Raw genomic sequence first — 25,021 nt, 5'->3', positions numbered from 1 at the left:
TGTTTTATGGTGTGACAAGGCTAAGGTTTGGTTAGGTTTAGACACAAACCGATTGCATTTGGTAATAATCAGTGTTAAGTTCAAAAAGGTACTTAGTTAAGTTTAGGTAAACATTGTGGTTTGAATTAAATTGTCATTCATCATCATGTCATTATTGTAAATTAGAACCCCAACAGGGTGATGCAGGACCCCAACGCAATGCGGAGGGGTCTTGAATCAGCCTGAAGGGCTCTACATTATCACGCTTATTACACAGTTTATTACGCACGACTACTCGTACAGAGGTTACCAGCTGATAATGCCTGCTTCCCGGTCAGGACAAACTTTATCGCTGATGAGCACGGCTCTCCAGCGGAAGCCAGGTCTCCCTGGTGAGTGAGCTAACTAAGGCTCGGTTTGCACTGTTGCCATTAGCGCTGTTAGTGATCCCCATTTCCTCCACCCTCCCTCTGCCTTTGTGATCCGCTGTTCAGCGGCATGAGCACAAATATTGATTTAAAAAATGATTTTATTAATTTAAAAATGGTCCGCCAGAGTGTATGAACAGAACTCGGTCCATGGCATCGGTCTGATATACTTAGCAACGGTCTGTTATATAGAAATAGCACACCGTAAAATGCCGGGATTGACAAATCAGAATCAGGTATTCAACAAGGCATGTAATAAGATAAACATACTTTAATATGAACCTGGGGGCCATCTTAGAACAATTTGGTTTTCAGTTCCCTTGAAGTGCCCATATTATGAAAAAAAACACTTTTTCTGGGATTTGGGGTGTTATTTTGTGTGTCTGGTGCATCCACACACATACAATACACTTGGAAAAAAACCCATCCATGCTGTTTTGAGTGAGATACGGGTTTCTGAATGTGTCCTGCCTTCAGTCAGTCAGTCAGTCAGTGAGCTGTTCAAAATCTGCACAGCTTTCTACGTCACTAGCCGAGACGAGGGTGCTAGGGGGCTAACCGTTAGCATGCTAGCTCGTTCTCAATGGCAAAATACTGCAACAAAACACACAAATTCACCTTAATCTACAAAATAAATTGTATAGAACTACTTACATAAAGTACACTATTCCACACAAAGTTGGAAGTGTGCCCTCGTTTAGAAGAAGTCTCCCGGCTAATCCTGCCTTGTACAGGCCGAAGTTGGAGAAACAGCTAGCTAGCAATTGTGAGCTTACCTAGCTACTGCGCATGTGCGACTGCCAACAAAGATGTTACAGAAGTTGAGAGGTCTCACTCTGTAGCTAAAACAGAGACCTGAACACAGGGTGAAAAGAGGAGCTGCAGCAATGGGCAGTACAACAAAAATATGGTGTTTTTTGAAAATTAAATGATGTAAACCTATTCTGATACATTCTCAAATTACAATTATGAACCTGAAAATGAGCATAAAATGGCCACTTTAATACCGTACATCCATGACATGCAAGCTACTGTATGTGATGTCCTGCGGCTTCATGCTGTTCCACTCACTGCCAGCTGGTGGCACTAAAGCCAGAAACTTAGCAATGCATTAGCAAAGATGGGGCAGAGGAGGACAGTTAGCTGGTATAGACATAGATGTTAGCAATGTAGGTCTCAAAAATCTCCAAATGTTAGTTAGACCTTGAAGAGACACACACACACACACACACACACACACACACACACACACACACACACACACACAAAACTCCACAGGGCACCTTAAATGTTCAGGGCACCTTCTGCAAAGCAACTGAATATTACATTTTGATTGACATCACCAACTTCTTAAATAGCACATCACATTAAGTCTTGTTATAATATATTTGGCTTTGAAAGAATCTCTGTTAAGGTATGCATACGGATGCCTTACCATACAACATATTCCCCAATTGGAGGGAACTAGCATATGTTCAAGGATTACTTCAGAGCTCTTTCTAAAAAGAGTCCATCAGGAGTTAGGGTAGATGTCTAGATGCCCGTCATCGTACCACACACTCACTGCACTACTGCTGCTCCACAACAATGCAAACTGCTCTAATTTCAGCCGTTAGAGATGCAGTGGGTATGTGGTAAGTAGTTTGAAAAAGGTTTGTGTATTTCAACGTGCTAGCTTTATGTACATTATTTGTGTGCAGACAGCAATGGTTGTTACAGTGGAGGAAAGTTTCAGGAAAAAAACAGAAGTTTTTATGGCCTCCACTGATAAGACGTATCTGTGAGGGGCTTAAGGGCTGTATGTGGCTTTAATATAATGACTAGCATATGTTTTTCTTCATCCAATACCTTTTTATCCTGACTGCATTTTTCTTTCCAGAATCAAACAACAGTATCATTGTCATACATATCATGCATTGTCTTTTTCAGTTCGTCAATAGGCCTACAGCAAAATTGGTGATTGTTCCAGGGAACGTATTGATTTAGAATACATCATCATAAATCAGATATATATCCGTGAGAGCTTTTCCTAAGGCTCAGAAAATGAATGATGAATCTAAACTTAGTATCTTTCTTGCAATATGTCGTTTTTAACCTTGTAGTGTAAGTAAACAAAGACAGATGCGAATGAGCCACCCGCTGCCCAACAAAACAGCCAGAAGCTGTTCCATCCACGGCACTGTCCTCCACCTCACCTTACCCAGCTGCCCTTGCAGCTGCACCATGATCATATTTGTGGCACATGATGATAAAATGTCCCAATTTGACCTTTGGAGGCAAGCTGCAACAAAAAGAGAACAAATACTGTACCACACGCATCAAAGAACATACATTTCACAGTATGTTTTCTTCTCTGTCTCAGGCAATACAGTTCTAGTTTGTGTTGTCTCCACTCTCAATACACATCTTTACTCAGCGTGTGAAGATGTGTCAGCACAGGGTGGAGGACAGTAGGACGAGGATGTAGAGAGAAAACACAAGGAGCTGGGGCGTGGGCAGGGCAACGGCGGCTGACGGTTGGGGACGTTTCTTCTGCCGCGGTCCGTTACACAGCGGTGTGTTACAGCACGTGATGCAAACAGAGTTGAGCTTGCCGGTGCAGAACTGCTGGTAACCAGAAGAAGCAATAAGACAGGCTCCTGACGAGGCGCAGGACTTGCGGTAGTGTATCCCTGAAATAAAGACAGAAATGGATGCATTAGGCTTGTAATGAGAGGATTAGTTAGTGTGTGTGTGTGTGTGTGTGTGTGTGTGTGTGTGTGTGTGTGTTTGAGATAGAGAAATAGGAAACAAAGGCAGAAACAGTGAGATGGAGGCATGTAATTAAGGTTAAGTAAAATATATTCTTTCATCAAGGGGAACCCAACTTAAAAGGGAAACATCTCTGTATAATTGGGCTAATGCTCCTTTTGCGATCGTAACACTTAACTTTCCTCTGTGCCTCTACAATATTTGCATACACTTGTCACAGTGTTGTGTATAATTAGGCCATGAATAAGGAAAAAAGACAGCCCTTCTTGCTTTTTAACTGGTCCTCTCAGTGGGTGTGACTTCTCTTCTCACTGTGTCTATATGTATCCATAGGAACTTTATAGATAACACTTAGCCCAATGGAGCGAGTTATTTTCAGCAGTTAGTTTTAGCGTGGACTGTGAACCTCAGACTTCTGAATGGTGAGGTGAAGGTCAATTGAATTTGCCTTCAAAGACAGGCTGAAGCAGAACTAAATAGTCTAGCCGAAATTGGCATTGGATGGTTACACATACAAGCCAGAGAAACTAAGAAATTGCAGGAAATAATGAGGTAGTATGTGTAAAGAAGCCAGGAGTCAATCAACCAGCAGCAGAACTGCTAACCTAAAATACCGAGGCGTCAGCTGCACACGTAGCAGGGTTGAGGGTTTCTTTACCATTGAGCCATCAAAACATTGGACATTTAAGTGTTTTCCTCTGCTGTGTTATGTCTTGCACACAATATGTATTCATAGGTTTAAATGAAGAAAAAAAAATGCATTATGCATCATATCCAGGTTGTTAGCAATTTAACAAGGAAAACAGTTTTAAATGAGTAGTGTGCCACTAGCTGGAAAAGGTGGGGAAAATTCAACAGTGACTTTTGATCTGGACTACAGCTCCCACAAGGCACCTAAAAATGGCTGCTCAAATTTAAGAAAACAAGCATTTTTCACAGCTGACACACAGAAAGCACAGATATGACTAGAAAATGGCTTTTCCTGCAGAAAATGCTTGTGAATGTCGAAAAGCTAAATTACTAAAGCTAAACTGGATTGCTAGCATAATTGTGTAAGAAGAAGGTGAAGTATTGAGAATGTTGAATAATACCAATAATGTAATGTAACAGAAGTGGAATATTTTAGTTTAAAAAAAGAGAAGAAAAGTCATCGTATAGCATGCCGAAAAGTCATAACTATGTCAAAAAAAGTGATAAAAGCCATATTAAAGCATGTCAAAAAAAGTAATTTAATGTCGTAGTATGTTGAAAAAAATGATAAAAGACGTAGTATAGGACGTCAAAAAAGTGATAAAAAAGTCATAGTAAAGCATGTCGAAATCAGACAAAGTCAAAGTGTAGTATGTCGAAAAAAGTCATAGTATAGTATGTTGAATAATAGTTATTAAAAAATCTTAGAGGTTTTTATGTCGAAAAAAGTGATAACAAAGTCAAAGTATTGTATGTCGAAAAAGAGTGTCATGAAAAAGGCCAACTTGGAGTGAGTATCAAACCTGAGACCAAGTCTGCAGTGATTATTTGCTGGTTGCCTGTTTGCAGCAGTACAAACCAGCCAGCACGCCACAACATTTTTTATGTTGAAAACAGTAATAGCATAGTATGTCAAAAAAAGCCTTTAAAAAGTCATAATATGGTATGTTGTAAAAAGTCAAAGTATAGTATGTCGAAAATTGTCATAGTTTAGTATGTCCAAAAAAGTAATAACGAAGTCATAGAATAGTATGTCCAAAAAAGTGATAACAAAGTCATAGTATAGTATGTCGAAAAAGCCACTAAAAAGTCATAGTATTTTATGTCGAAAAAAAAGGTCATGAAAAGGGCCAGCTTGAAGTGGGTATTGGACCTGTGTCCATGTCTGCAGTGATTATTTGCTGGTTGCCTGTTTGCAGCAGTACAAACCACTGAGCCAGCATGCTACAAAATAATTTATGTTTAAAATGGTAATAGCATAGTATGTCGAAAAAAAGGCTTTAAAAAGTCATAGTAAGTGATAAAGTCATGCTATAGTATGTCAAACAAGTCATAGTGTAGCATGTTGAAAAAAGTGATAAAAAAGTATATAGTATATGTAAGTATATAGTGTAGTATGTTGAAAAAAGTCATAGTATGTTGAAAAAAACATCATGAAACCTGGGCTAGAGTCTGCAGTGACTACTTGCTGGTTGCCTGTTGGAGCATTGCCAACCACTGAGCCACTGTGCCACCAAAGAATTTGTGTTGAAAACAGTCATAGCATAGTATGTCCAAAAAAGCCAATAAAAAATCATAGTATGGTATGTCGTAAAAAGTTGAAGTATAGTATGTCGAAAAAAGCAATGAAGTCATAGTATAGTATGTCGAAATTGTCATAGTATAGTACGTTGACGAAAGTGATAACAAAGTCATAGTATATTATGTCGACAAAAGCCTTTAAAAAGTCAAAGTGTAGTATGTCGAACAAAGTCATAGTATAGTATGTTAAAAAAGTCATGGTAAGATCCAGCTTGGACTGGGTATCAAACCTGGGTCCAAGTCTACAGTGACTGCTGGCCTGTTTGCAGCAGTGTGAACCACTAAGCCAGTGTGTGACAAAAGAGTTCAAGTTGAAAACTGTAATAGCATTAAATGTCTATAAAAAAAACATTACAAAGTCATAGAATAGTATGAAAAAAGTCAAATTATAGTATGTCGAAAACACACAGCAGTGCTCAACCTTACAGCAGAGGTCTAATCAGCCAGAACCTAATGTGTAAAGTTGCAATTAATGCTTTGAATTATAAAATGTCAAGTTTTTTCCACAATGACGTCAGACCTTCAAAAGCAGATACAGAAGTGGTCAGGCTGGAATAATATATCATCTGCATGCAACTGAGCTACAATGCACATACTGTGTAAGCACTAGAAAAAACACATGACAGATATATATTTGCCGAAATACAGCCACAGAGGGCAGGCCATTTTAATACCAGATGTAAACATGCAACATGAGATATCCTAAACTCCAATAATAATAATAATAATACTAATCCAAGTCTGTTCCACACAGAAGCAGACTTCTTGGCCCAGTGGGAGCTACACCACAACATCCGGTTTATCCCACAGCAATGCTCATTCCTAACATTGTGCAGTTTTTAGTAATTAGCTTTTATGTCTTAAAATACAAACGTTTGGCCTCAGGTGTTCATTATCTGGACTGAGAATGGCTCCCCATAGTTACTGCTGGCTAGATTCATTTGCATTCGCAGTCTGTCTATCTTTTATATTATCCTTCATTTAGAGTTATTCAGCAACTCCCTAGCTATTCATTAATGATCAGTTAGTTTCTCATTTGATACCTACACGTTGATTTGTGAACCTTAAGTATAATCATCTATTGTGCACCCATCTGTGCCCACGAAGAGATCCAAAACCTTGAGGCTGAGTTTTTCTGAATTATTTTGATATTCAAAGTTTTCCCTTTTGACACCAACCGAGCTCGCTCCTATTTACAGTAAATCTGTGCACAAATAAAAGTCTATTTAGAGTCATTTCCAGTGACTGGATTCAATTTTTTAAAGCTCCTCTGAAAAGCATCCCTCTCAGAAAAGTATCTCCACCAGCAATAATCCCCATCACAATGAGCTTTAGTTAGGGAGCCAGGGAATTAAAGAGACCCTCAGCTGTGACCATTCCAGTTGGCAGAATATAATATATATATATATATATATATATATATATATATATATATATATATATATATATATATATATATATAATGTATTCATTCATTCATTCATTCTGCACTATAAAGCATTGATTTACTTGAAAAGCTTGTTGGAACAAGATGTTGATTAGTGGAGGGAGACGGTAACATTTGGCTGACATTTTATTTCAAAGAAATTCAGATACTAGCACATGAACTTCCAATGACCCTTTGTAATGCATCATTCCTTTCTCCACCCGAGTACAACAGATAACAGGCATGGTAACACCAGAAGTACTGCATGCTCATTTAAATTGTGCATCTTACCATGTCTTACATACTGCAAATATCAGTGGAGGTCCCAGAAGGTGTTGAGTAATCCGATGGAAACAGTGTGAAATGTTGCAAAGTTCTGGAAGGAAATGGCCCTTCTTCTCACAAAGCCTGGAGAATAACTCCTGACTCCCACTGTGTATAACATTGAAACATTGCAAAACTCAGTGTGTGAGTTAGAAATAATTATACATGCCTTTGTTTCTTCACGTTTGGATTACTGTAATTTCGCTTTTTACTTCTGTAGATCGTTTACAATTGGTCCAGAATGCTGCTGCTAGGCTGCTGACAAGATCAGGGAGGTCATGTTCATATTACTCCTATCCTGGCTTCTTTTTGCACCGGCTACCGGTTAAATTCAGGCTCCAGTTCAAGATTCTTGTGATCCCATACAGAGCCATAAATGGTCCAGGCAACGGCTTTATCATTAGTGATGTGCTGCACCCTTATGTTGGCAGCAGATATTTGAGGTCCTCAGATCAGGACTTACTGGCTGTTCCTCATTCTAAGCTGAAAACCAAAAGTGACAGAGCTTTTAAAACAATCGCTCCTAGACTGTGGAACGCTTTACCACGTTTTAAGAACAGCTGCAGCTGTTGAAAATCTTTAAAAAGCAGCTAAAGACACGTCTTTTCAGTCAGGCGTTCATTTAGCCACATTGACTGTATTACTTTGTATTTCTGCTTTTGTGTTTTACTAAGATTTATTGTGATTTATTGTGCTTTTAATGATTATTGATTTTTATTTATTTAGCCTGTGAAGCACTTTTTGACTCTGTTTGTGATAAGTGCTATATAAATAAACTTACTTACTTACTTTGTATCTCGAATTGTAGCGGTGGCGCTAGCTCTTAAAGGATCACGCGTAGGGTTGGGTACTGAAACCTGGTTCCACTATGGAACCGGTTCCTACGCAACTGGTAGGAATCGGACCGGATTAGAACACAAATTTCGGTTCCTCATTTCGGTTCCACTTAATGTGTCGAATGAAATATTTTCCCTCTGTCGCTCCGAAACGGACGTAAAACTATCACACTTTCTCTGTAGTCTACCGTTAGCTAGCTACCGTGAATGTAGGCTGCTTTTAAAATGGCATATTTTCTCTCTGGGCTCACCAACACGGACGTAAAAGCATATTAACCATTCACTGCACGTGATCACTAGTAAACATGTTACACTTTTTCAGTTTTTCAAGAATCGGTTTAGGAATCTGAATCGTTTTAAAAGTACCGGTTCGGCATCGGAATCGTAAAAATCCAAACGGTACCCAACCCTACATACCGACAATATTTATATTATTATTTGAAGACATTCTAACCTGTTTACAGTGTTTGCATCTGCAATTTTCAGCATTAGTGAGCACAGTTTATTTTCTTTCAAAATGTAAGGTGTGTCTCAATTTGGATAGTTCCGTGAGTACATGTACACTTACATGTAGTACACTGTGTACACATGTACTCACTTGTGTAGTGCGTATATTTTGACGAGGTAGTGTTGTCTCAAATCATACGCAGCCGTTATGCACTGACCGGAGATGACTCTTCTTCTCCCTGGTAAATTGTCGCCGGATAATATTTACTGACTTGTTTTTTCTCACTATCTGACTACAATATGGTGGTACGTAGTGACACAGGTATAAATTACATTTACATAGTTAGTTTTTTTTCGCCATTTCAATCGCAAGCTGGCCCGCCATATTCACAAGATTAAAAATACGTTGGTAGTCCTGTTCTGTGTCCTGCTTTCCACAGAAACAATTGAATCGCCTGTGATTGAGTTCCATGGCTGTGCAGGTGCTTGTAACAGCTTTCATATACGGATAGTGTTGTAAATACATAATAAAAAAAATAATTAAATTAAAAATTAAAAAGGAAAATCTTATTTTTTTCATTAATTTGTAATTCAAACTTAAAAAGAAAACTTGGTAATGTCTTTCCCTGTGTTTGTTAATGTACTTAACTAACGCCACATACGTAAGCTCGAAAACAAATACTATTAATACTTAACTACTTTAACCCAAACCATAATCTTTTCCTAAATCTAACCAAGTAGTTTTGTTGCCTAAACAGGTTCTGTGCTGCAGGGGCTGATCATAGGCGGAGTTTGACATTCGAGCCAGGGGGGGCAAAAAAAAAAAGCACGAGCACATATGGACAAAACAACCATGCTAAATAAACATATATGTTTATTTTTAAAGCAGATTTTAACAATTTAACAATCCGCCCTTATGAAATCCAATCACAGCACGGCTGTCTTGGAACGCAATAGACAGACGGTGGCAGAATGCCCCGACACTTAAATTCAACTAAAATGTAACAGTGAACAATCAGTGTTCGACCTACAGTCTGTTGAGATGCCTCTCCAAACTCACCATAAAACGTTAAGACACGTTGAGAAAAAAGATCCGTATTTTGCGGTAATCCAATGACACGTAAAAAAAGTAATCCACAGCGATCAGTAGATCCACAAAAAGGGTCACGGTGTATCCAGCAAGGCCTATACGAGCGTTTGTTTTGTGTTATTTAAAATATTGATAAAAGATCTGGTCATGCCAGACGTAATTATTCCACTCATTTTTTAAACGGTGCAATTTCCCAGTTTCAGCCACCAGGGGGGGGCAGTGCTCCCCCTGCCCCCCGGCCTCCTCCTCGATTCCTAGGATTAAGCACGAACAATTTTGTATAACTTCTCGTAAGATATACAAACTGTTACATGAGGAAAATGTTGAATATTATCATTGGCTGCTTCCCTAGGTGTATGTAACAATATAATTTTCAGTGACTACTTTCTACTCAAGAACTCCTCCAAATGGTGCCCACTGCAGATAACAATGTACCACCAGAGTGAAATATTACTTTTTACAGCACATCCACAAATAGAGTGCAGCTGCCCAGGCAGATAAATGTGTCAAGACAGTGCAGCACTTTGAACACAATGCTAAAACTGTGAGGAGGAGGAGGAGCTGTTATTGAACCACTCTATGGCAAAACTCCAGCGGAGCTCCTTCTGTGCTCTGATACAACAGCACAACATATTTATTTCGGTTGTTGCAGGTTTTTCTAACATCCTTACTAATGGAAAAGTTGAAGAGAAAAAAGTATATTACTATCTATAATCTATTAGTCTAACATCCTAATTATTCATGATGTTGTTAATGGTCTAATATTTGATTTTGATGACCCTGACATTATAGCCTAGAAATCTAGACGCACCCTAGTGGCAGCAAATGTAATTTGCAGCCAGGGTCAGTCTTGCAACTCTCCGTTGGCTTGCGAGCTGGAAAAAACAAATTCTGGTCAGGCCAATCACATCGTGTATAGAGTCGGTGGGCGGGCTTAACATAAGGACGGCAGAGTTGCGACAGTTCCGTGTGAATTCCCTGCTACTTCAAAACAAAGAAGATGGCTGCTGCTGCTGGAGAACAGCGGCCTTTGGAATCGGCTTTGGCCGCGACTCTGGAAGACTTGGAGTTAAGCTTTTCTTTGAGAAAAGAACAAAGAACGGCACAGAAGTCATTCTTAAAAAAGGAAGATGTGTTCGGAGTTTTGCCGACCGGATACGGCAAAAGTTTAATCTATCAACCAGCGTTGCTCTGGTTGGCTATGAGTGCAGAGGGAAATGGAAAGACAACCGTTTATCCCGCCCCTCAGATTGAGCCCTGCCAATGGTGAGTTCCCAGACCCAACATCTGGATGTGGGTCTGGCTTGTCAGGCTACTGACATTATGCATTGCCAGGAGAAGTGTTCTAACTGAAATTCAGGACAAATACACACAAACATCACTCTGGTATATGGTGATTATATTCCATATGTATTAATTATGAGCATGGACAATAAATGCAGTGACTTGCCACATTTGTTGAGATAATGTCACCAAAATGAATCTCAGTCAGCACAACAGGAAAACACTCACTTTATAACATTTGAAGCGCTTAGGGGGGATTTCATTTAATGTGTGCATGGGAATTTGAAGATTCAGCACTTCATTCTAAATTGTGCTGTTAAGTTAATTTATGGGGAGAAGGGTGAGATTTCTTATCAACTTTGGAGCGCTGAGAGAACTTTAGTCTAATGAGAATCAGCATGGTCGGCTGCACAGGGAAGAGTGAGCAGTCAAATATGTCCGAGAGTCTGGGGAACCTTTGATTGCTCTTCTAAATGAGATTTTAACCAAATAAACCAAACAATCTCTGACCCTGGTTGTACATCTGTGGTTTTGAGAGAAGGCACAGAATAGTGTCAAGACAGGCTTTTGGTTCCTAATAGTTATATAAGTTAATGCCATAAATGGCAGTAGAAAACTTCAATTTTCAACACAATTTTTTTGTATGTTGCTATTAAAGAAAGCATTGTTTTAAACACTGACTGGGCTGCCCTTGACTCAAAGACAAAATCTGTTTCTTGGATGGTGGGTGGTGCATCACCTAAAGTAGGTTAGACTGTCTATCAGTCTGCTCGGTGGGCTTTATTATCCATCTAAATCAAACTTGTCTAAGCAGTGAAATCAGATGGCAGTTGTTATATGAGCCAACATAAAGATGTCATTCAGATAAATGGTCAATTGGGATAATAAAATTGATAGCAGGTATTTTTGGTGATAAAAGCCTGATTTACATCAAGAAATAAAAGTCCTGAGCGCTTGTGAATGCCTTTACTTGTAATTTCTTGTATCACCTTTATGTAACCAAGATGTTCTCTTCTAAAAGATCTAAAGCTCTTTTTCAAGACAGTTCTAGCCAAAACTGCAGCACAATTATGTTACACCAACCCAATCAGGGGAAACAGAGGAAAACCTAAAAGGCATTGAATCATGTACGGCATTAAAATACATCTGGCTCTTTGTTCTCTCAAAGGTCAGCACTGTCAAGACACCTTAATCCTGCCGTAGCTGCCAGTAGCTCCTCACAGGACACTGATTGGTGTGGACCAAGGTGGTTCCGCCTGGGATAGGTGATTAAACACTCTGTTTAAAGCTATTGTGTGTAGTTTCTGTCTGTTCTAAGTAATGACAACAAAACTGTCGGCGTATCCACATGATAAAAGCCTTCCGTGATCGCGCACCCCCCCTCCCCTCTCTTCCACGCAGTTGCTAGTAGCCAAGGAGGCCACGGAGGATCAAAAAAAACATGATGGACTCTTCAGAAGAGGTAATTATCTTCACTCAAGCTTCTGCACGCACTCGCGGATGACACCATTTTCTGAACACAGCCATACTGAGAAATACAGAGAGAGTTTTGTGGAGCTGTAAGTCTTAATTAGCTTTGTATCGACTCAACTGGCAATGGCTTGAATGTATGGATGTTCATTAATATAAAAAAGTTACAGTACTAAAGCTTTAAACCAACAACTGTCCTGGGTGGGTCTAAGCCCTGATAGTGGAGATAGCGAGAGTGAAGGGACATCCGGCACATGAGAGACTCTATCACAGCAATGTACATTCGTGAGCCAGACTACTTGAAGTCTGACAAGATGGATGTTTGTGTGATCTTGTGATCCCGCGATTCTAGCAAGATCTCATGATATTACAAGAATCCAGCTGCCGTGCAAGGTAACCTTTATTCAAAAGACATGTCTGTAACTCCATTGGGTGCTTATACTACACTGTGCTTTGAGCTAGATGCTAACATCAGCGTGCTAAAATGATCACAATGACAGTGCTAACATGCTGATGTTTAGCAGGTGTAATATTTACCATTTTCACCATTGTGCAGGGCTGCGCTTTGTCACCAATCCTGTTTGTAGTATTTATGGACAGGATATCGAGGCGTAGTCGGGGTGGAGAGGGGTTGCAGTTCGGTGGGCTGGGGATCTCATCGCTGCTTTTTGCAGATGATGTGGTCCTGATGGCATCATCGGCCTGTGACCTTCAGCACTCACTGGATCGGTTCGCAGCCGAGTGTGAAGCGGCTGGGATGAGGATCAGCACCTCTAAATCGGAGGCCATGGTTCTCAGCAGGAAACCGATGGAGTGCCTTCTCCAGGTAGGGAATGAGTCCTTACCCCAAGTGAAGGAGTTCAAGTACCTTGGGGTCTTGTTCGCGAGTGAGGGGACAATGGAGCGGGAGATTGGTCGGAGAATCGGCACAGCAGGTGCGGTATTACATTCAATTTATCGCACCGTTGTGACGAAAAGAGAGCTGAGCCAGAAGGCAAAGCTCTCAATCTATCGGTCAGTTTTTGTTCCTACCCTCACCTATGGTCATGAAGGCTGGGTCATGACCGAAAGAACAAGATCCAGGGTACAAGCGGCCGAAATGGGTTTCCTCAGGAGGGTAGCTGGCGTCTCCCTTAGAGATAGGGTGAGAAGCTCAGTTATCCGTGAGGAGCTCGGAGTAGAGCCGCTGCTCCTTTGCGTCGAAAGGAGCCAGTTGAGGTGGTTCGGGCATCTGGTAAGGATGCCCCCTGGGCGCCTCCCTAGGGAGGTGTTCCAGGCACGTCCAGCTGGGAGGAGGCCTCGGGGGAGACCCAGGACTAGGTGGAGGGATTATATCTCTAACCTGGCCTGGGAACGCCTCGGGATCCCCCAGTCGGAGCTGGTTAATGTGGCCCGGGAAAGGGAAGTTTGGGGTCCCCTGCTGGAGCTGCTACCCCCGCGACCCGACCCCGGATAAGCGGATGACGATGGATGGATGGATGGATGGACCATTGTAGTGTAGCGTGTTAGCATGCTAACATACAATAATTAGCACTAAAAGTAGGCTACAGCTGAGGCTGATGGGAGTGTCATTAGTTTTATTGGTATTTGGTCATGAACCAAAGTATTGAACATATAAAATGTTGGCCTGATGATGACACTAGAGGAAAATGTAAGGGATCACAAAAGTCATTACAATTCATTCTGAGGGGAACATGAATGTGTGTACCACATTTCATGGCAATCCATCCAACAGTTGAGATATTTCACTTAAATCCACAAATGTCAACCTCATGGTGGTGCTGAAGAAGACAGGAGATCCCCCAGAGTCAGTAAAACTCATCCTCTACAAAACAAGAACATCCAACAACAATCAACATTTCATGTCAATCCCAAATAGTTGGTCTGGACCAAAGTGGTGGACTGACAGACCAACAGACCTGCAGACAGACATTGCCATTCCTAGAACAATGCTGCTAGCATGGCTAAAAATGCTGTCATTTTCAGAAACTGAGTTTCGATCTAAATTTTGTCTGACCTCAAGTGGTCGAAGTCCTCACGTCACTGCAGTGATGTGATGGTCAGGATACTGTGACATCACTGCTGAGTGTGGTTTTGGGTGCAACAGACAAACAAACTTTCACAAGACGTTCATGAAGGAAAGCTTTTCAGCTCTGAATTAATTGCACACTTTAACCTATGATGTTTGAAAAAACCGTGAGCATACATAGCCAACACTCCTGAAACACTCATTTACATTTTTAAAGCCCTCTAAATCACACAATCAGACAAACTTCCGCAGCCATGCCCAGTCCCTCTATTTAACCAAATGAATGTAAACTACTGTGACTAACCACATTTTCATTTCCTTTTTCCCGATAAAATAAATTAAGTTTTGCGAATTGCAAAAGCTAATTTAGATAAGGCATGAAATCAGGAGGAGACAAGTGCAGTCGCCGCTTGTCTCCATCCTGCTTTCTACTCAGTCGGTGTCGCACTAGCTGGGACGAAGTCACCGGTTGTTATTTGATCATCTTGTCACTGTGCATCAGCCTGCTGTTACCATATTTACAAGTCCGAAAGATGGATCTGGGACATTCTAAGGAGTGATACTGTGCCATGCTGCCTGAGGCTATGAGCACACTTGACGACGCCAACCCAGACGGATTTCCAGAATCACATGATTGACAGGGTCATTACGAAACCTCATCACCTCTCACTGTAGGAAGGCTGGAACGTCCCTCCTGACATCATCTTAGACGTCCTGATCATCTAAATACTTCATATTCTCATGAAAGCCATCAAACGATTTGGTTTTCCTTCTTGATTTCAGACATCTCAAACAGCCCAGATGCCCCAACAACCTATTTAGAGATGAGATGCAGAAGTTTCAGGTGGTGAAATCACTTCACTTTCTTTAGTTAACTATTTTAAGAGAAGACTTCACAACAAAAAACTATATAATTAGATGCTATTGATCAACTTTCATCAGCATCACCTGCAAAACATGCTGCTCTCAACCACTATTGTTTGACTTTCAGAGCAATCCGCTGGGAATCATTACGCTTATTTGCCCTGCCCTGTGTAGATTTTCATTGAGAAGACAAACCATGGGGGGGGGGAGACTAAGGCACACTGCAGTGACACACAGCAACTGGGACATATTCATCTGTATGACATTAAACATTTAAGGCACTTTTTGGGAGCCAGCAGTTGGTTCTGTCCATTATCATCATTAGCATTAGTCTTGATGCTCAAGGAGGTAGAGTTCTACTCTCGAGTTATTTGTCAACCTAACTAACTGTACGATTTCATTTGCTTTCTTTTATCTTCTGAGCTAGTGCTTGTTAGGATGTTGCTGCTGTCACAGCAACATCAGAGCTAGCTCAATCTCATCATGTTGATGTAATTGGTGCTAAACAGATATTACAGATCTAAAGAAACTTCTATCTTTGCTTTAAGCTACACTTATCCATATTTTTCATATGAACAATCAATCAAGTGGCGTTGTAGCCTAATGTTAAAGGTGCAGTAGGTAAGCCTTCTAAAACTAACTTTCTGTCATATTTGCTGAAACTGACCCTATGTTCCAGTAGAACTACATGAAGCAGGTCATTTAAAAATAAATCCAGCTCCTCTGGCTCCACCTACAGCCTGTAGTGAGATTTGCAAAAATCCACAGCTCCCTGTTCAGATGCACCAATCAGGGCCAGGGGGGGTGTCTAACTGCGTGTCAATCACTGCTCATGCACACACATTCATTCTCCCTTGTGGGGGGAGGGGCTTAGGAGACCGTTTTGAGCTTTAGCAGAAATGGGGGAGGGACTGAGAAGTTGTCGATGTTCAAATTTTTTGGCTAAGTCCTAGATCTTCGCAATCATACCTACAGCACCTTTAAAGGTGTTGCTCCCACTGTCAAACCTACAGAGAAATAACCCCCAATGGGCCTTTCAGACCAAAGGCGGCAACAGCACCACTGCACTCTTAAAAACATTAATAACTCTGCAGTCCACCTCAGTTCTATGTAGCTTTAAGGCATCTTTTGGTTCATTGTTTTTTGGCCCACAAACGCCACTTCTAACAATGTTGTTTTCCTATTTTTAGCAAGAATGCACTGATGAACCAAATGTGCACTACCTGCCCAGCACCAAACAACAGATAAAGTTAGCGAGTAGCTAGTTAAGAAGAACAAGACTTCACCATGACAACATTAGCAAATTTAGCAACATTAGCATTCATTAGAAGTCATACTTCTGGCCACCTGACAAATTTTATGGTCTCCACCCCCTGAGAAAACATATCTTGCTGCTAAATGTTGACATGACAGACCAAATCGCAAATGCAAGACTGGAACCTCTTAGTTCAGCTGTTTGATTTCCAAGTGGTGTTATCAACGGCCTGAGACTTAATGCATCTGGAAGCGATTGGATAGACCTACAACCAATTAGAGCAATGACACATGCAACGCAGCGCTGAGTGACAAATGTAAACAGACTACAGTGTGCAGAGATGAGCTGTGATGGTATAGAACCAATCTGTCTTTGAACGAGTGTTGCCGTTTTTGCCATTCAAATTTGAATATAGTACTTCAACAGAAAGTTCCACATCAGCTGCAGCCAACTTGATTGTTTTCAAAAATGCCTCATCGGCGCTTTTCTTTACCAAGCTAGGTTTATGTTCGCCGTAGTGTCTCGGGCATGAGGGTGCACGAGCCAAAAATGACATCATCAAGTATTTTGCATAAAGCACGAAGGCATTGCAAATTGTCGTCATTGTTTGAAACCTGCCCCATATTAAATAAACTGTTCTGATTGGCCTGGCCAGGGCCTGGTTGCCTGGAAACTTGAAAAGGAGAGGGACCAGGTGTACTGTACCAGAGCAAATAAAACATAAGCTCGCTGATTCATCTGGTTCCCAGCTAGTCGTTAACTTTGTCTGTCTGCTGTTTGGTGCTGAGCAGGTAGTGTACAGTGGGTTTATTATAGCTTTTTCCACTGAAAACAGCTGCCTGCTGAGGCTGGAAATGAGGTTGGGGAGAGCTGCAAAGCTGAAAAAGGGAATTTTTGGGCCTAAAAACCAAAACATTGGAGTAACAACTCTCTGTGGTGCTGAGAGGAACTGCACTGTTAAAGGGTAATAATTATCTGTGGGCTCGTCAAAACAAGTGACCCTTTTTACATTACACACTGTCATTTGATCTATTGTTGACATTGAAATATTGATTAGTGCAACTTTAAAATATAGTAACTTTGTTGCACAAATAATTGATTCGGTGTGTGTTTGTGTGTGTTATGACATTAATTTAGTCACCAAAGTGCCTCTGAGAAAATAAAGGGTGGCCAATTTTATATCCCCTCATCACAGTACATCTTACTCCCCCTTTAAAAAAGGGGCATTTAAATGAAAGGTGGCCTGCTGGCGCGTGGCAATCATCTGTCCTCTACAGTGAGAGGAACAGTCCTCAGCAAGGTAACAGCAGCAGTAACTGCCCAGCTGAAAAATAGCCATCATCTGATTTTTGATGATTGTTTGTGCGTCTCTCTATTCATGGTGGTTTGACAGAGGATTCTCACCATGAAGTTCTGCCAGCCGGCCTCTTTCTTAGCTGGAGTGCTCGGTTGTAAGGGCAGTTGGTTTGTATAATGCCTTCCAGATACAGGCAGTCTAATCTTTGACAGAAAATAGCCCAATCACAGGGCAAGTACCCTTAGGAAGACTCAAACAGCCTCACTGATTTATATTCGTATACTTAAGCACATTGCACAGAGGTGGCAGTGCAATTGTGAATGTATCTATTGCATTTCAAATAGCGTTAAGGTTTGTTCAGTTGCATTTCTAAGCCCTCTTGATGCAGCGTAGCAATAATGATAACACTGGGAGATAAAGGCAGGGACGAACATGAGCATTCATGCAGAAATTTTCCTTTTAAAAGAACTGTCAACTCTGTAATGCAGTGTGCCTGCCCTTTGGATTGGGAACCACATTTCCAAAGACGGGAGCTTATTGCTTTTGCTCATCAGCACCTGTAGACAGAGAAGGAAAAATGACCCCCAATTTTCGCTGGGTGTGAAAATGAAGTAGCTCTATATTTTGGAAATATATTCCAACTTGCATGAACAGAGGTTATACGTCTTCACTGAGTAAGTTGACTAATGTGCACAAAACAAACTCACATACTGTGAATGAATGAATATAAAAGACAAGTGCTGCAGAATTGAGTGGAACTCTCACAATCTCTTCCATTGGCTGATTTAGAAATATCTTTTCAGGTATGACCACATCTGGAGTATGTGGCTGTAGGTCCATAAACATATTCGGTGTCATTTTCCTGAATACTGAAAGATTTGAATGGTTCTGAAAACGAAGTAATTACTGTACCATATGTGTACTGAGTGTTTGACCAAGAGGATAACTTCATTATGGCCTTGTAAAGCATTCAAAACTACCTCTCTGTACTCCATAACCCACCACATATCACAGACAATTGCACTGAAGCACAACATGAACCAAACCAACACAATGGGGGGATAATTAACTTCCCACAGCCAGACTGGACAGATGTTCATAGCTTCACGTGTTTAACATTGTCCTTTGCTAATGAAGGTAAAAGACACTGACGAACAAGCCAAAGCTAATAGATGGAAGTATTCTACTATCTGATCAGTGGGTTGCGCTTGTATTGTAAAGACTGTATTGACTGATACTGGATTTTTGAGGCCAATACCGATATCCATATTTATGACTTTTAAAGGTCATTTTGGGTTTCTACTAGAACATGTTGACATGCTTTGATGTTCAAAAAACACTTTCTCGACAGACAGTATGAGAAAGTGTTTTTTGTCTTCTGAAAACAGCTATCTGCTGCTGGAAAGGAGGTTAATGAGCAAGGTGAGAGTGACACGAAACAGTAAAGCTGTGGGCCTTAAAAACCAAGACAGTTAAATGAAAGATGCTGAAATGCTCCTTAGAACTGAAAGCAACTGCAGGGATCATCATGGGATATATGTGTAGAAAAACATGATTGGTGCAGCTTTAAGTATATTGTGGTTAAACATGCAGGGACCAGCCTGTAAAATAACCACAGTGTGTTCACACCGCAGCCCTTTCCTACGAATTGCACAGCGTAATGAGATGCAAAGTCAATGCAAGGACCGGAATAGACGTGAATTTGCAGTGGACGAAATGAACAATGCGAATGGCGCGACGCGAAGGCGCACAATTCGCGCCGTTCTGGAATCCGCGTGTGTTTAAATATTTTAACTCGAGCGATCAAACTTGTGCGAGTAACACGACGCAAAACGAATTACGCGGTCTGTGTGAACACAACGTAAGTGCACACTGTTACTTAAATCCCAGAATTCACTTAGAAAAAAGGACATGACTTGGGTGCCCGGATAACTCAGCCGGTAGAGCAGGCGCCCATGTATAGAGGTTTACTCCTTGACGCAGCGGGCCTGGGTTTGACTCCGACCTGCGGCCCTTTGCTGCATGTCATTCACCCTCTCTCCCCTTTCATGTCTTTAGCTGTCCTATCAAAATAAAGGCCTAAAATGCCCAAAAAATAATCTTAAAAAAAAAAAAGAAACATCATGACCTCATGTCCTCAGTGGCAGCTGCATCCTGGTAACGGCGACACTGTTTCTAAATTCCATCAAAACCATTTTGGACATTACTGTATTGCAATTTCTTTAGTTGCTTATTGGCCGACATATACACTGATGCCCATATAGCTGCATAATGCTTTTAAAGCTGGACTCTACTATAAGATTAGCAGAATTTGAGGTTTCTGGAAAGGCCTGAACACACACAGGGACAAGGACATACAGCAGTTGCCATCGCATGCACAGCAAGAGTTGATCGATTTTCTCCTCAGATGAAAATGGAATAGTTTGTATCCATGACTTGTAATTCAAATACTGACCTGCAGCTAAGACTTTCATCCCATAATGATACTTCCAGAGCACTGAAGGGCCTGTCCCTGCTGACCTGAGATCAGTTTGATTTCTGCTCACAGCAGAGAGCCTGCTGGCTTCTGAAAGCTTTCCTTCTTTGTGCTGTATTTGTGTTCATGAGGATACTTCAACACAAAGACACAAGGATACATGCCGGCAATACAAACAGTTTCCTTCCAAAACATACTTTTTTGAGAAACACAATATGACAATATTTCCATTAGAGCTGCAAAGAACAATCGATTAATCGATAAGTTGTCATGAAAAAATTTTAAACAATTCCAGCTTCTTAAAATGTGAATATTTTAATCTCTCTTATGTCTGACAATCCAAGTAAACATTTTTTTTTTTAAATATCTCCAAGTGAGGAACTTTATTTCTTCCATGCAAAACCAATCAGTCGGGATTCCTACACTCTCATCCTATATATAATATAGATTTCATCAATGTATAACTGGCTTGCATCTGGCTCTAAAGAAACAGCAATAGTTAGGTTGGAGCCATGGAGTGCGGACTTAAAAGAGAACATTTCAGAAAACGATTGGCGCATCACAGCAACAACAAAAAAACAGCAAACTCTTTGTTGAAAATTGTATTTGCAATGAAAAATGAATTAAAATGTTTTAAAAAAAGTGAATATTGTTCTAGTTTCTTCTCTCCTTTGTGACAGTCAACTGAATATCTTTGAGTTGTGGACAAAACAAGACATCTGAGGACGTCATCTTGGGCTTTTTGGGAAACACTGATCCACATTTTTCACCATTTTCTGACATTTTAGAGACCAAACATCTAATCCAATAATCGAGAAAATAACCGACAGATTCACTGAATATGAAAATAATTGCTAGTTGCAGCCCTAATTTCCATTGATTCAGAATAAATATACTTGTCTGAGCACTACAAAGCACAGTGCACGCAGAGGCTGTGGCTGCACAACACACAAACTAATCCTGCTCAGGAACACCTAGGTGGCATTTGGAAAGAGCAACACTCAATAGCTACACTCAATAGCTATCAATAGCTATCAATAGCACTCAATAGCAACACTCAATAGCTATACACACACACACACACACACACACACACACACACACACGTACACACATCACTCCTATCGCTTCACTTTTAAGGTATGTTAATTAATGCCAAAAAACTAAACTAAACTAACACTACTCTTCAGATTATGAATCGAGTTCCTTGATTCAAGGTTGAAATCCCAAGGTTGAAATATCACCAATTGAGTTCTGCTCTGAGATATCCGGACACAAGAATCAGCAGAGATGGAAACACATTTATGACAGCAGAGAGGAGGAAACAAGCTTTGAACAAGAGATGTGGCTTACCATCATCCTTGACCAGAACCTCCTTCTGGCACATGTCCTGCACGTTCACCGTGCAGTTAACGATGAACTCTGGCGTGGAGCAGTCGTGTGTCATCTCCTCACACTGGTAGCACTGGATCTGCAGAGCCAGCCCTGCAAAACACACACACACACACACACACACACACACACACACACACACACACACACACACACACACACACACACACACACACACACACACACACACACACACACTGTCAAATTATCCAGTTGTTCCCAAAGTGGCCTTAGGGGTCCTTGAAGGGGTTCCAGGGTTGTCCCCAGCAAAAAGGGGAATTCTTTTTTCAATATAATTTCATCCATAAGTAACACAATGACAGCATGTATGTCTATTTTGGTCATGGGTTTCATCCCCTTTCTGTAATTAAACATCTAAAAGCAAACATCCTTTCAGATGGGGGAGCCTGGGACGAAATCTTATGAAATGGTGGGGGCCCGTGGTCTGATTTGTGTCAGTTTAGGGCAGTGTTTCTTACAGGTTTTTTTTCAATTGCTAATTAGGATACTTTTTTAAAACTCTTAACACAGCAACCCACCTACCTCACACAATTAGCCAAATTGTGCATTTTCTGCTAAAAAAACACATTTTTAAATACCAACTCTACATTTCAAAATGCAAAAAGAAAAAAAACGTTCTCTTCATACACTGTCTCTATCAAAACACGACAACACACTCAAAACACTTACATGTCAAAATGTCACAATGTCAAATATACAGTCCTGTTCTAATCTAATCTAAAAGTTTGAGAAGTACTGGTTTAGGGGGGCCCTGATGTAAATTATTAATTAAATCTCTCTCTTTTCATGATATCACTTTGAGCAGGTTATATGGCCTCCACCATCACATTGCTCGTTTTTTTTTTTTTCCTTTACACACTCCATTTATTTCCTCTTATATCATGAATAAAGAATTATTGAGTTTCATCTCTAAGTGAAGTTCACTTCCAGTTTGGGGAAACATTCTGACTTCGGGTTTCTTGCAGACCCGACCATCTCAAATTGATGTGACATACATGCTCAATTATTTAGCTGCATTTGAGTTGCTGGCGCTACATTTATTTTAGCAGTGTGTTGTTGCAATATTTCAACACGTCTCGCTCTGATAGTTGATATTTGATTTTATTTATAGTGAACTCACTTCATTCGGTGTCCTTCAAAACACTAATTTATTCTGAATAGTAAACAGTTTTCCATGAACCAATAGGAATTCACCTTAAGAACCAATACACTGACCCATCGTTTTGTTCTGACTACAGCATTTAAAATATTTGGGTTTTAAATGTAGCCCCCTTGTTAGCATTGTTAAATTACAGCATGCACAGTATATACAGAGCAGTCATTATTTGTGTTCCTAAGGACCAGGTCCAAGCAGCTTTCACATATTTCACATCTGATAATAGTCCACCTTTAATAAGAGGGACTTATCACTTACAACGGCCATATCAAGGCTCATACATCAGAAGTGAGAACGATTGCTGTAACATGTTGTTGCAGATTTAAACATGCCAGCAAGGATATACACCCAATGTATAGTTCCACTTTATAGACTTAGAAGTGGAAGTTAAAGAATAAGCACCTCAGAACTCATGTAGGCCTAAATGTACTTAGTTGCATTCCACTGACAATATTTACCATCTTACTTTATACATCCACTCCAACACATTCCAGAATGAAATAGGCTATTCTAATTTGTACACCACCACTTAATGGAGTATTTTAACATCAGCAGCACTGGCCGAGACTAAATCAAGCCATCAGCAGACTTGACGGAGAGAGAGAAACGCGCTGCTCCTTTCTCTGATTACTGCGGAACATTACAGGAGAAGAAGAGGTGACATTCAGGGAGTCATTTCACTGTTTAAAGTGCAGTAAAGACTGCTTTCTACATCCTTGGTCAGCAGTTACATTAAACTTCACCTGGATCGTCCCAGACGCACATGAGCGCGTGCCACGGCGAACTTTGAGACTACAATATCTCATTGGTGTCAATGGTGAATGTGTGGCAACCGATACTTTTACCTAGTCAAGGTTTTCCCTCATCATAATGACGTAGAATAATATAAAATGATAAAAATCTTAATCTTAATCTCAATTTTAAAGAAAAGACAACGTCGGATCAGCGCGGACCTCTCCAAGCTGCGCGCGCTCCTTCTCCAAAAAAAATAAAATAATAATAATAATAATAATAATAATAATAATAATAAACGGGTGTGGGAGTTTTGGTGTCAAAAAGTGTGCCTAAAAAGTCGCGTTTATAATCCCGTGCAGGTGTTGAGACAGAGACGCTGTGTGTCCATACCTGAGCTGGAGAAAACCAGGAGCAGAGTAGAGACGGTGAAGAGCCGCATGGTCCGCTGACTGAGACCGGGAGAAGAACCATGAGAGTCGGGGGTTAGCCGGGTCTGAGGCTGGGGCACAGGCACACAGCGACGGCTGGCAGCCTGGGAGCAGGACCATGAGAGGCGGAGGTTCGCCGGGTCTGAGACGCAGACACACAGCGGCGTGCAGCCTGGCATGGTGAGCCTCACACCTCCTGCGATGCTTCACCTCTCTTATCCGCCGCGCGCACACGCGCACGTGCACGACTGTATGTGTACCGCGTCATCTAAAAGTCACTGTTTTGACAGCGATGCTGCGGAAACTGCGGAAACTCCAATGTGCGTTATTGTTGTCAATGTCGATGGCAATTTCTATAGCACCTTTCATTACTAAACCCCAAGTGCTTTACATAAAAATAAAAAATAAACACCATACACGTTTAAAACAAAGCGTGAATAGACATAACAATACAGTATTATACGCTAAAACACAACAAGACAATCAACAAAAACAAGGTTTTGAGTTTGCTTTTGAATGTGGACACAGTTGTGATGGACCTCAGGTCATCAGGCATCTTGTTCCAGAGAGCAGGACCATTATATATTATTATTATATACATTATTACTATGGGCACTATATAGTATTATGTTATTATTACTATGGGCACTTTATAGTATTATGTTATTATTACTATGGGCAGTTTATATTATGTCATGTTGCATCCCATTAGATTTGCTGCTGCTGCAACGCACTGATTTCAACATCGGGATCAATAAAGTTTCACAAAGAGTCATAAAGAGGCTAACTGGTATTCAGTTGTGCTCCTCTGACTGACCTAAATCTGTCTTATACAGCCAAATAACTCCAGCTTTTTTTATTTGCTTTATTTATAGCTCATCATTTTACAGAAATTAGACCATAAACTGACAAGACAGATTCAGTGCTTTCACCTCCAAAGTCCCCAATCAGAGTTTTAGTAATGAAATCACATCATTACCATGCTTCAGCTTTATCTCCAGCCCCCAACTTTGTGTCATTTCCCCTCAGTCTCTCTGACTGGACCGGCAAATCAATGGAGCA

General features: G+C 40.7%; 1 protein-coding gene across 1 annotated transcript; it reads right to left on the bottom strand.

Moving 5' to 3' along the window:
* Positions 1-1,639: 1,639 nt before the first annotated feature.
* LOC144525990 (ly6/PLAUR domain-containing protein 1-like) lies at positions 1,640-23,970 on the bottom strand. The gene is made up of 3 exons (XM_078263107.1): positions 23,922-23,970; positions 21,581-21,712; positions 1,640-3,079 (listed from the first exon to the last, which is right to left on the bottom strand). Exons 1-3 carry the CDS (start codon positions 23,968-23,970, stop codon positions 2,838-2,840), a joined length of 423 nt encoding a protein of 140 aa, XP_078119233.1. The 3' UTR covers positions 1,640-2,837.
* Positions 23,971-25,021: the final 1,051 nt, after the last annotated feature.

Source organism: Sander vitreus, chromosome 11, assembly GCF_031162955.1.
Source record: "Sander vitreus isolate 19-12246 chromosome 11, sanVit1, whole genome shotgun sequence".
Taxonomy (NCBI): domain Eukaryota; kingdom Metazoa; phylum Chordata; class Actinopteri; order Perciformes; family Percidae; genus Sander; species Sander vitreus.
This window is presented reverse-complemented; position numbering and strand designations above follow the sequence as displayed.